At 35.2% G+C, this 13,542-nt stretch overlaps 1 protein-coding gene across 3 annotated transcripts in view; it reads right to left on the bottom strand.

Annotated features, from left to right (window-relative positions):
* Positions 1–49: 49 nt before the first annotated feature.
* The window catches only part of LOC106466946 (ras and EF-hand domain-containing protein-like), a 50,402-nt gene continuing 36,909 nt past the window's right edge, over positions 50–13,542 (bottom strand). For 2 of the 3 annotated variants that reach the window (XM_022395038.1, XM_022395039.1), the window contains 5 exons: positions 11,636–11,750; positions 10,405–10,455; positions 8,466–8,585; positions 8,192–8,268; positions 50–1,237 (listed from right to left, as the gene is read on the bottom strand). In XM_022395038.1, coding sequence (XP_022250746.1) covers positions 1,126–1,237; positions 8,192–8,268; positions 8,466–8,585; positions 10,405–10,455; positions 11,636–11,750 — 475 coding nt within the window. In that variant the 3' untranslated portion in view covers positions 50–1,125. The remainder of the gene's footprint in view (positions 1,238–8,191; positions 8,269–8,465; positions 8,586–10,404; positions 10,456–11,635; positions 11,751–13,542) is intronic. The other variant, XM_022395040.1, reaches the window with a different exon arrangement.

Below are 13,542 nucleotides of genomic sequence, written 5' to 3'. Positions count from 1 at the left end.
CAGTTCAATTAAACTATGCATGCCTATTTAAATATATTTACACATGGCTTGTGTATATCGTATATATACATATATATTATTCGTACCTTCGGTGTATAGGACGCAAGCAGATTTTGACATCAAATTTTGGGGTAAAAAATGCGTCTTATACACCGAATAATACGGTACTTAATATTCGACGCTTTCGTGGAGAACAAGGTGACTATATTATTGCAAAGCTAATATGAGATCTACATATTTCTAAATAAATCAAAATGGCGAGATGTAAACTTTTTTTTTTGTTTTTGCGCATAAAAGTCTTCTAGATTTAAATATATATATAGGGACTTTCGAGAGAGTTTGGTAGCATGGGAGTAAGTGTTACAACAATGAACAAGTCAGGTAGACCTAACACATTCGCGACTGACAGTTTGATGTCTTTATCATAAGTTGTTTGGTGAGTCACGTGAGTTCAAAGAACTTTCCTCGGGACATTGGGACAAACTACCACAAAACGGGATTGTCCCGGCAAAACTGTCCCTGTAGTTACTACAATATTAACCAAAAAAGTAGATTACTAGTTTTCTTTAAAAACTGGAACTTTTAAACAAATATGGAGTCATCCAGCAAAAAATGAAAAACAAGATAAGATAAAACTGGTACATTTGTTACGTCCCGAAATATCTCTACAGGACACCGGGACTGAGAGGTCCAAAACGGGACATATAGACAACAAGGATACACTCTCTGTACACTTCATGATTTGGTCCTGACAGAATAGACATTATCAATATAATGTTAGTTGTTGAGCTTTAGTAGAAAAAATAGAATTTAATAGAAAAACATTTTAGAATGTTAGAAAAACATTTATGTAAAAAATTATCAAACTTGAAGTAAACCACCTAACTGAATCTGACAATTAAGAAAGTTCGGAACAAATACGATTTATATAAACAAACGTAGAAAGAGTAAATATTACTTAAAATAATGATGCATTTAGCTCATGCTTTTGAGAACAAATACTAGTCAAGATTTAGTAACAGGTTTTTTTTTGTGATGTGAAATCTTTTTTTTTCCACGTTAATACCAAAAAAAAATGTTTATTTGAGAAATTGATCTCGACTCATTTAGTGGAATCTTCGTCTTCTACTTAGAGCACTTTCTTAGACATTTGTTAGAACTGGCAGGTTTTGGCATTGCTTCTTTCAAACTTAGTCCCGCACATTTGACCTGAACATCTTCTGTTGCTGACATGGCACTATAAATATATATAAAAATATTATATAACTCATACACGCTTATAGCTCTTACAGTAAGAAAACAGTTTTTGCACACAATGTAAGGGAAAAATGAGGCTTCAATCACAATCATGTAACTATTTCAAACAGAGGTTGCATGGCCAGGTGGTTAAAGCGCTTGACTCGCAATCTGAGGGTCGCGGTTCGAATCTCCGTTCAACCAAACATGCTCGCCCTTTCAGCCGTGGGAGCGCTATAATGTGACGGTCTATCCCACTATTCGTTGGTAAAAGAATAACCCAAGAGTTGGCGATGGGTGGTGATGACTAGCTTTCACTGCTTACACAACAAACAAACAGAGACTGAGTACCATAAAACGCGACACATAAGTCGATCCCTATGACAAAAAATCCCAAAATTTTCAGATCACCTCATATAAATCTATCTCCCAAAATATTAAACATAAATTTCTAACGACAGACGAATAATTACAGACAAGACATCGTCGTAGACATCACATTCCTTCATGGATCACTGTCGTCCTCGATTGTTAGGCTAGCATCTTTTTCCCAGTGGCACAGCGATATGTCTAGAAACGCTAGAGACCGGATGTCAATACCCGTGGTAGGCTGAGCACAGATAGACCAGTCAGCTTGATTAGCATTTGGCAGCTACAGCCAAAAATATATCATGACAACAAACCTAAAACCTTCTTAACTTCTTATAATTAAAAATTAGAAATAATTTAATTAATAATTTCAATGTGTCAGACAATAAACGAAGATATTAAACTGGGGTAATTTATCTACAGTAAGTTAAATGTTAAAAAACAAAACATTATTTAAAGCTTTGTTTATTTTGTTTTATTGAATTCTGCACGAGCCGTCCATAATTTGGAAATGGCAGACTAGAAGGAAAGTAACTAGTCAATACCACCCAACTTGTAGGCTACTCTAATAGAAAAGTTGAATTTGACCGTCAATATGATAAAATACGGGTGTCTGCGGAGTTACAACGCTAGAATCCGGGTTTCGATACCCGTGGTGGGCAGAGCACAGATAACCCACTCTGCAGCTTTGTGCTTAACTTAAAACAAACAAAACAATAAAATAAGGCCTCAAAGTGTAAGGTGCAATGTTTTGATTTTTTATTATAACGGAGCGCGAACCACGGAACTTTGGATCCACAGTCCGGCACCATTATCTAAATATAAATTTCAATTAAGTAATATAATGATACATATATTTATTGAAATATTAGATTTAAAAGTTAATAATAATAATGTGCAGGACGATAGTCTGATGTAGGCAAATTATCTGGAAAAAATAATTCCATTCTTTAATAAAAAATATCAAATATTTTTGAGCTGTTGCGCATGGGCAATTCGCGCAATGCGCCTTCCCAGCGGTTCAGCGGAAAAAATGCGGGGTAACAAAGCTAAAATTCCGGTTTCGATAACCGTGCTGAGCAGAGCACAGATAGCCTATTGTGTAGCTTTGTGCTTAATAACGACCAAACCAATTATGCAATGAGAGGCAACATCACTTCCGTTTGGCGTCATCTTCACGTATTTTGCTACTTAAAATGAGCCTTTATATGAGGCATTAACGCGGTAAAATGTAAATGGCTGCGAACCTCGAACTGTTCAGCTGATTGTTTATCTATTTCAACTCGATCTTTTTTTTTTTAGGGGGGGGGGGAGTCCAATCGAGTTTCTCTATTCAATTTTATCGAAATTGGTTCAGTTAGCTTGTGACATCAGAAAGACAGACAACTTTATACGTATACATAGATTTTGACGGTGCAACATTTCAGCCGTACTAAACATAGTCTTAGAAAAATATTTTATTAGTTGCAAAACAGTTAAGATCTTCTTAAAAACGTTCAGTATGCTAAAAAATATAAACCAAAACAATAATACATATTATTTTAGTAAATAAGATTAAATATAAATTTCTACACATAACATTTTTGTAGCTGTGTTAAATATTATTGGCGAATTATTGTTGTTATTATTCATAAAGTACGAAACTTCCTATTATTGTACTGTTGTGGTTTATATTTGTATTACTTTAATGTTTTTGTTCACAAGAGGGAGTTAGGTTTTTTTACATGAATTGTTTATTTGTTTATTTGGAATTAAGCACAAAGCTACACAACGGGCTATCTGTGCTCTGCCCACCACGGGTATCGAAACCCGGTTTCTAGCGTTGTAAGTCCGCAGACATACCGCTGTGCCACTGGGGGGCTTTTACATGAATAAAGATGACGGTGAAGCTTAGAAATTTCATGAAAGTTTAGACCTGTCTGTAAAATTTCGAAACTTCCTGTAGTAAAAAAATTAGTACAATAAAAAAAAAGGCCAGACTGAGTGAGATAGTGTTAGTTAACCAGTTCAGTCCAGTTAGTAAATTAGACAGTGAGTGTTAGCGAGTCTATTTATTTGTGGTTCAGTTAGTAAAATAAACAGTGAGTCAGTCAGCGTGTTTGTTATCGATGGGTTAGCGAGAAAATTTTGCAAATAAGTTACGCGTACATTAATTTTGGAATATTTGTTGAAACGGTGTTTATTGATGTTAGGCCTACCAGAGAACCTAGCCTGTAACAAATGTTACTGAATAATTAAACCAATTTGTTACGTGGACTTGGCTTCTAATTATTTTTGGCACATAATCCAAATGTCAGTACCACCCAGGGTGGCAAAACTTAATTGGTGACAAATGATTTGTACCACCCCAAGAAGTAAGAAAATATGTGATAACCTTTTTAATGAGAAGCTTTGTTGTTGTTTTTTCCTGGTATATCGCCCATTTTCGCATTAATCCTATGAAGTCCACTACATTTTATGTTACCAACTTTTTTGTTGTGGGCCGATTGCCATCAAATTTGGTGACTTTGTTGCAAATTTAATTTTAAGCATTTGGATACTATATTTTGGTACATATCTTTATCCGGGTTGTCATGGCATTCTAGAGCACATTTTGCTGATTTTCATGTTTTATTTTCCAAGAAACTATCACTCAAAACTATAAATATATCTTTTGTATGTTTTAGAAGAAGTAGCAACTTCACCAGACACATTTCAATGAGATTTTGATGCTATTTAAGCAATTTGAAACCTTCATGAAAATTGCCTTAAAAACTGCCTTTTTGATGTACACCGCGAGAGGTCGATCAAAATGGTGAGAGGTGCAATAGGGCATCAGGTACATCTCTTTGGTTCAATAACATTGCAGGAGACCATGAGGTCCAGTAATGCAGAGAGTTCCTGTGCAGTTCTTTCAACAAGTCAAGCCTGATCAAATTCATGGTCAAAGAATGGAATCTTCTGAAATTCATAGGAAAGCTACAAGACACTGTATGTAACCTGTGTATATGTCTGCTACAAGATGACCAGATGGAAGTTGTCGAATTGAAATCTACTCAAGAAGAAGCCAATACCCATCTGCTCCTACATGTACTTCACACACTTGACAGCAGAAAACAAAGATGTCATGGTGCTTTGCCTTGGCTTTAATGGAGACATTCCCTGCTCTTTCTATAAGAAATGTGGAACACAGAATCGTACAAGGTTCATCAACATTAACAAACTGGCAAGTTCACTGGAAAACAGTATCTGCACAGCCCTAATTGGACTACATGCCTTTACTGGGTGCGTCACAGTCAGTGCCTTCACAGGTCGCGGAAAGGTTGGGGCTCTGAAACTTGTGAAAAAGGAGAGCACCTACCAGGACACCTTTAGCCAATTTGGTCAGTCCTGGGAAGTGCCCGCAAAGTTGTTTGAGAAGACAGAACAGTTTACCTTCCACCTGTATTCACGAGGTGAATGAACTGAGATACCAGCTCTTCTATGCCAAACGAAGAAAAATTGAATCAAGTCACCTTCCATTATACAGGGACTGCCTCTACATGCATGCATTCCGTGTGAACTACCAAGTAGCAATCTGGAAGTGTTATCTTCAGAGTCACCCTGATGTACCAAACCCTAAAAGATTTGGATGAACTGCAGATAATGATGTCCTTCTAGTCATTGAGTGGATATGCACACCACCAGCCCCAGATGCACTCTTGGAATTATTATTCTGCAATTGTCTGCGTTCCTACAAACTGCCAAGCTGCTCTTATCTTGCCAATGGATTAACATGCATAGGCATGTGTAAGCTACAGACATTAAACAACCAGAAGAAGGAAGAAGTGGTTATTGTTGAACTTGGCAACTCAGACGACGATGAATATGGTGATTAGTTGAATGCACTAAAGCCATGCGTGTCCCATGCTTAGGCTGTGTGTATACCAAATGATTGCTACTGTCTGGTTGATGTTGCTATGTATATAAGCTCTGAACACATAAAAACAGACTCATGTTCTTGAACTTGAGTGCTGGAAAATTGTATGCTTAAATTCTCTGTTGGACACGATTGCCACATTATGATTGCATATGGTTTCTGCTATGTGTTTCTGGCCCGTGTTCCATTATTGTTATATTCCGACATTTAATCTGCCATGTATTATAATTGCTTTGCTTTCCTTGGTCATAAACGATCAAGAAATCAGAATCACAGCAGTTACTAGTTCTTACAAGCACATGACAACATTGAATATTTGTGGGTTTCTTATATTGAAGATCGCGTATCGAGAAGAGCTTTACTATTTACTATCTTCTGTACCGTTCCATAGATAATGTAAAGTTGTTTTAAAATGGAAATAGCATCATAAATGATAAAGATGACGATGGGCAGAGTGTACTGAAGCCTTGTATACCACATGTTTAGGCTATCTGTAGGTTAAGTGACTGCTAATGTCTGGGTTATGTTCCCTAGTATAAGCTATAAACACTTAGGAACTGATATGCTCATGAACTCGAGTGTTAAACACTTTATCATTAAATTCTCTGTTGGACACAACTGTCACATTATGGTTGCGTGTGATTTCTGCTACATATTCATGGTCTCTATCCAATTATGGCCCGACATGGCCAGGTAGTTAGGTTGTTTGACTTGCAATTTGAAAGTCGCGGGTTCGAATCCCCGTCCCACCAAACATGCTCGCCATTTCAGCCGTGAGAGCATTATAATGGAACGCTCAATCCCATTATTCGTTGGTAAAAGAGTAGCCCAAGAGTTGGCGGTGGGTGGTGATGACCAGCTTCCTTCCCTCTAGTCTATCACTGCTAAATTAGGGACCGCTAACGCAGATAGCCCACGTGTAGCTTTACGCGAAATTCAAAACAAATATAAATACTATTCAATTACTTTTATAGACCTACAATAATCTGTCATGTACTTTGAATATCATTTTACTGACTTTAGTCGTATACAGTCAAGAGATCAAACTTTCATCAGTTCCTATCTCTTTCGCGCACATGACAACCTTTAAAGGTATTTACCAACATTGTTTTAATATTCCTATTGATCTTCTGGGGGGGGGTTCAATAACGCATCAGTTCATTGAGAAATGCCTAGATTAAAGCTACTAAGATATTAACTAAAAAGCTGATAAGCTACCTAATAAAAATACTGAAAACATAAACTAGTTTTAGGAAGTGGTTGTAATACAACACAAATATAAGTATGTGGGACTAATTGTCATTTCAGCAAAGTGGTCCCTGGTACCAGTTTAATCTTTATTCACGGATATCTTCATAATCAGAGAGGATGTGCTAATGACAGTCAACAAAATATCTTGATTTATTATAATGTTTATGTTCTGGTACATTAAATATATATATATTTACATTTTAGGCCCGACAATGTTAGCATATACCTTTAATATTTCTGTCATTTTCTGTGAAATATCACATATCTGGAAAAGCTTTACCATTGCACAGCTTCTGCACTGTTCCACAGACATTGTAAGATTTTGCATTAAAGAAAAGAATATTATAAACGGATTATTTCATGACTTTTTTTATTCCTTTATTCATGTACTTTGTAAACTACACAACAGGGGCAGCAGTAAAATGTTTCCCAGGAGTGGGTACATTAAACAGTAAATAACCACCACTAAGCAATAGTTATCATTCCAATATATATATATATACTGTAGACATAGACTAATTCAAAATTAATAGTAATAATTTGCCCCCCCCCCCCCCAAGATGGTACCATTAAGTGAAATTTGGGATCCTGGCCCATGGACTAAAAGAGCTAAATCCTTTATATGCTATGTGGCAGATGTTTGTTTTTAGTTGTTTTAGTGCAAAACCTAGATAAGGAAAGTTTGTTTGTTTGTTTGTTTTTAATTATGCACAAAGCTACACAAGGGCTATCTGTGCTCTGCCACCACGGGTATCGAAACCCGGTTTCTAGCGTTGTAAGTCCGCAGACATACCGCTGTGCTACTGGTGGGCAACAGATAAGGAAAGGATTAATATTTCCCAAAATCGATATCACTACCCTAAAAACAGCAAAAGTTATTTTTTTCTTTCAAAGGGTACAAAGAAATTCCTTAACTGAATAAAGTGAAAATTTCAATGGTTCCAGCAAATAGACTTACATATCAAATTCATTCTTTACACGTGTGTGTGCTTAATTTAATTCACTAATATCGACACTACATTTACGATAACTAAAGAGGCAAACAGAAATACTATAACTTGTACAACGGAAATGTTTTATGTTTGTTTGTTTTTGAATTTCGCACAAAGCTTCACGAGGGCTATCTGCGCTAGCCGTCCCTAATTTAGCAGTGTAAGACTAGAGGGAAGGCAGCTAGTCATCACCACCCACCGCCAACTCTTGGGGTACTCTTTTACCAACGAATAGTGGGATTGACCGTCACATTATAACGTCACCACGGCTGAAAGGGCGAGCATGTTTGGTGTGACAGGGATAAATGTTTTATGAAGGAAAGATACTGATAATTAAAAGAAACTCGAAGCTTGTCACTAGATGAGGGGCGAAAACATGGCAATATATGACTAATTTAAGTCAAGACGCATATTATCATAATATCACAGAAAAAGGAACACTCACCGAGCTAGAATAACCAACGATTCTAACACGTTGTGTCCTGTCTTAGCACTAACTTCAATAAAAAGAGCCTCGAAATCCTAATGCAAAAAAAAAAAAATGCAGAGAAAATGCTTAGTAATGTGCAGAATAAGTTTTATAAGTACGTTGTAAAACTATTAGGTATAATAATGCATTGTAACAGATAATATTTTGAAAAGTAAGAATATATATTCCTGTATTTCTTTTTCAAAATGTCCAAATTCCCCACTTCTACAATACGTAACACAATCCGTACTTTTGCAAGTTTTTGTCCGTCTTCTGTACTAACACAACACCTCTTTTCTGCTTGAGCCATTTTCCGTTGATCTGTTTTGTTTGCCAAAATCACAACTGGTATCCGTTGAGAAGCCACATCCTGAAAAAAAAATTACAAGAAAAATATGTAACAAGATACCATCGAACTATAAAAAATTACCAAAACAACAACAACAGCTTAAGACACAGACGAGCCCCCCAGTGGCACAGCGGCATGTCTGCTGACTTACAACGCTAGAAACCGGGTTTTAATACCCGTGGTGGGCAGAGCACAAATAGCCCATTGTGTAGCTTTGTGCTTAAATTCAAACAAACAAATAAATACAGACGAATTGTTAGTAGTGGTGGGAAAAAACAAGCATTACAAAGAACTGATAGGTGAGAACATTAAATATTTAAGGAAAATATAAATAATTAGTAAAAAAAATCGTCTTAGGTGCTGTTAAAACCAAGCGAACCTACAGTAGTTAAATCTGTTAACGTATTGTTTGTATTATTTTACCACATTTATTAAGGTAAAAATAAAATTAAAATATACAACCAAGGATTTCCTTTCAAATATATAGTTAATTGTCTGAGACTTTAAGTTGAATTAGCTCAATATCTTCCCTTTTGTGGATTTTTCTTCTTTGGAGTAAAATCCCGTGGCATCTAGAAAGTAAAATCTGCTTTTGCCAATTTCTTGAGGCCCAACTTGAAGATATTTTAACAAGCAGTGGCGTTTTGGTGGTTACGTTTCTCGTGCTATGCATGATTTCCGTGCACTCAGTTTTTAATGTTAGTTATGTGAATTATGTGTGCCATGTTAACACCATTCATTCATTCATGTTTAGTCGAATTTACTCTTCGAAACGAATTCCTAACTACAAAATAACGTTCTACACAACGGTCCGCGCTTCTGTTTAAACACATGTCATGCTCGTCAGAAGGATTAGTACTTCACCCATTTATCAACAATATGTCGCCCTATGGCTAGCGAGAGTAGCCGTACCGACCTATACCGACGAATGGCTTGCTCCCTTCAATTAGCTTTAATTAGTCTTGTATTGGCTATCTGGGGCAATAACGCTACGCGGGCCTTATACGTGGCATAACTAATTTAGAGCAACCACTTCGTGTAACACAGTATACACAAAGCATTGATCGTACGTTTTTTTGTTTGCTTTTTAATGGGCAAATTCGTACTTTTTGTCATTCTCATTTAAAGTTAGTATCTTTAATGTACTTATTTCTAATTTAGTGCTCATTTTTATATGAAATAAAGAAAGCATTATTGGCATTCGCCCTTTTGATTTATGCATCATAATTGCAAAGTCACCATGAGCGTGATCATTTACAACGTAATAGAACCGCCTTAGATTTTAAAAAAATCTTGTAGATTGTATTTAACTTTTTTTTTTTCATATTTTCAGAGTTATTCGGAAATCTTGTACGATTCATAATTTTTCAAAATTTATCATATGCAAATGATACGAATGTTACCTTACTACACAAATAACTTTTACTAAATGTCATTTATTGGGTAAACAAAACCTAAGTCTCGAAAATATGTAACACATTGTATAATCACGTATGAATACGTTCGATAATTAATGTGAACACAATGAGAACCTTCTGAACTTGTATCCTAATCTCAAAGTGAAACGATTCCGCCATAATTTACAAATCTCTATAAGATACTTTATCAGAAATGAGCATTATTTTTTAGGCTTACAAAACCTATTAAACTTCAAGTTAAACAGAAAATTTCTAAACTCATATATAACATTTCAAATATAACATAATAGTAATAAAGTTTATATGCCCTTAGAAACATTTGACGAGAGAGTTTGGTTACTACGGGTCTCTCATTTGTTTCTGGTATATATATATAACTCTCGCTTGTTTTTACTAATTCAAAACAGAACGAAATGTATTACCCTGGTGGGACTGTTTGCATGCAGCGCCATCATGGTGTAGAAACAGGACACCTGAAAGTGACAAGAAGAGTGTTTTAACAGATAACTCGGTGACTCAACTACTGTATATGTTTTGTGATGATACATACATTTCCATGACACAGAACATATATATTCATGCTTGTAATTTTTTGCGATATGAAGAAGTAAACACTGACCCGATGAAAAGAAAACCTTCAGTAACGAATAATTCTAATAAGATCGACCATAAAAATTTTATAAATGTATTTAAATCACTACATTTTAACAAAGCTGGAAATAAAATAAACATGGTATCTATAATTTACAAACTATGTGGCACCTTATGTGCCAAATGAGCTGAACAACTGGCCAAATGGGGGCCAACCAGCCAGTAGCACCCAGCACCTTGTGACAAGGATGAGAAACACTCTACTATGTTACACTGTAACACAGATTCAAGGATCATCAAAACGAAATGTTATAAATGATATTTATGAAGGTGTCCCCCTGGGAATGTTGAGAGCAAAAAATAAAAATCTTAACTGTATTCATCTAGGTAATTTAGAAACAATAAATTAAATAGTAACAAAATAATATATCAACCACTAACACAAACAAGAGGGAATCCTCAGTGGCCGCGGCAGTAATTAGATCTCAAATCGGTCAAGAAATAGAGCTATGAACTAAAAGTTTGTATTTGAAAAACAACAACCTCGGAGCCATTCTATGAGCCGACATGCCGCGGCTAAAAAAAGAGCAAAAATATCCTTTCATAAGGAAGAAATAAATATATGAGTAATCGACCTTACGTTACTTTTATAATTATAACTGTTCTTCAAAAACCATATATTTTGGAAATTACCATTTTCATTAAAATGAGAGCATGAAACTTTCAAATCAGTTTGTGGTGCGGAGAAAAATAAAAAGATTAATTGTAATGCATTATAATTATCTTCATTGTATCCATTAAAATCCTTAATAATTAATTAGTCTTAATTTAATGCCACATGAAAACGAAAAAGATATATCACACCTCATCAAAATTCAGAGTATCCAACTTGATTCATTAATAACAGGAAGTTAAGGTGGAGTCACGATACACATTTATCGTTCTGTTGACAAGTCTAGTATACTTTGAATTGTTTTATTATCATCATTATAGAGTAGGATCTATGAACCACTTTTTTTTTAATGTATGTTGTCACCCACATAGTAAGGAGCAAGAACTTACATCCACAGCATCTATCCACTGGCGTACGTTTAAGAAGGAATGTTCGTTAGTGCAGTCATACACCAACATTATACCATCAGCTTTACGGAAGTAAGATTGAGTTATACTGCGAAACCTGAAAACAAATGCACGTGAACTCCAAAGAATAAATGCTAAATAAAGAAACCTGAGGCTGAACTATTAGTTAGTGTTTTAGTCAAAACCAGTTTCACTATCAGACCTGTATAAAAAATAATAATGATCTCATAAAAACAAAAGTTAAAGCTACTACTGATTTCAGTACTAGGCCTACAAGAGATAAATAACAATAATCTTAAAGAAAATGCAAAGCAACAATTGGTGGTAATACCCTTACATGACGTAAAAATAAAATCTGTAACGCTATCAGCAGATTTGGTACTGGACCTACTTCAGGTCTAATATTGAAACTAGTGGCGATGTTAGAAACACACATACATGTATATTATACTTAAATGTGTTTTATATACTGCGTTTGACACTTTATAGGAGCAAAGAAATCTGTTAATTCTTTAAATTTATTCAAGCTTATCTCCAAAACTAACATATATACATGTATATTATTAATTAATGTTTATTTGTTAATTTTTCTTTTAAAATAACTCATTAATTATAGTGAAATTATGTATTTTTCTGCAATTCAAATAATTATCCCAACCAGAAATTTCATTATAGTGCTATTAAAATACATGTAAGTCAAAAAAAACTCCTCTCAGTTCACTAAAGAAGCAGCCCTCCCCCCCAGTGGCACAGCGGTATGTCTGCGGACTTACAACGCTAGAATCTGGGTTTCGATCCCGTGGTGGGCGGAGCACAGATAGCCTTTTGTGTAGCTTTGTACTTAATTACAAACAAACAATTTAAAGAAGAAAATATACATTAGATTTTAACAGATAATTTCCAATTTTATCCCATTAAAAAAAAACTATTTCAAGACATGTTTTTTTCCTTAGAAAATAGTTAACAATAATAATAAAATTCCTGAAAGTTTTGTGCAAGGAAATGTTGGACAAAAATCATTCAAATTTACATGTTTAAATTTCTGAGCTTTATCATTAAAAAGTATACAAAAAAAAACTCCTTAGTAAATCTGATTATCAAAACAGTTTTTATTTGGCGTTAATTTTTGCAATAGGGTAATGGACACAGAGAAACGAAGCAAATAAAATCAGTCGTTAGTTGCTTTTTCTGCCGTTTTCGGAGCTCAAATATAAGACCATTTTAGCTTAGATTTGTTTGTTTGTTTTGAATTTCGCGCAAAGGTACACGAGGGCTATCTGCGCTAGCCGTCCCTAATTTAGCAGTGTAAAACTAGATGGAAGGCAGCTAGGCATCACCACCTTGGGCCACTCTTTTACCAACGAATAGTGGGTTTGACCATCACATTATAACGACCCCACGGCTGAAAGGGCGAGCATGTTTGGTGTGACGGGGGATTCAAACCCGCGACCGTCAGATTGCGAGTCGAGCGCCCTAACCACCTGGCCATGCCGGGCCGTTTTAGCTTAGTATGAATAACTTCTCAAAAATAACATTACTGTATCTCACACAAATTGTATAATGTAATAGCTTAAACTTTTATTTATTTATTTCAACAATATAATTTTTGAAGGTTTTTTTAAACAAATGACAGTTTGTTAATTTATAACAAAAATTGAAACGTTTCACTTCTTTGGCCTGACTTTATGCAGCATTAAATATCCAATTGAGCAACGAATGTTTTTAATTATTAACTGTTAAGTTTCTATTCTAGTATTTCTGAGAACACGGAGAGGCTTGGAGACAGTGATGGATCAAAACTTACTCTTCTCCGTCATAACCTACGTAATAACCCACCATCAAGATAAAGGAATAAGACAACCTACATAATAACCCACCATCAAGATAAA

Source organism: Limulus polyphemus, unplaced genomic scaffold, assembly GCF_000517525.1.
Source record: "Limulus polyphemus unplaced genomic scaffold, Limulus_polyphemus-2.1.2 Scaffold2433, whole genome shotgun sequence".
NCBI lineage: Eukaryota > Metazoa > Arthropoda > Merostomata > Xiphosura > Limulidae > Limulus > Limulus polyphemus.
Note: the sequence above shows the minus strand (reverse complement) of the source record. Positions and strands in the feature narration are given on the sequence as shown.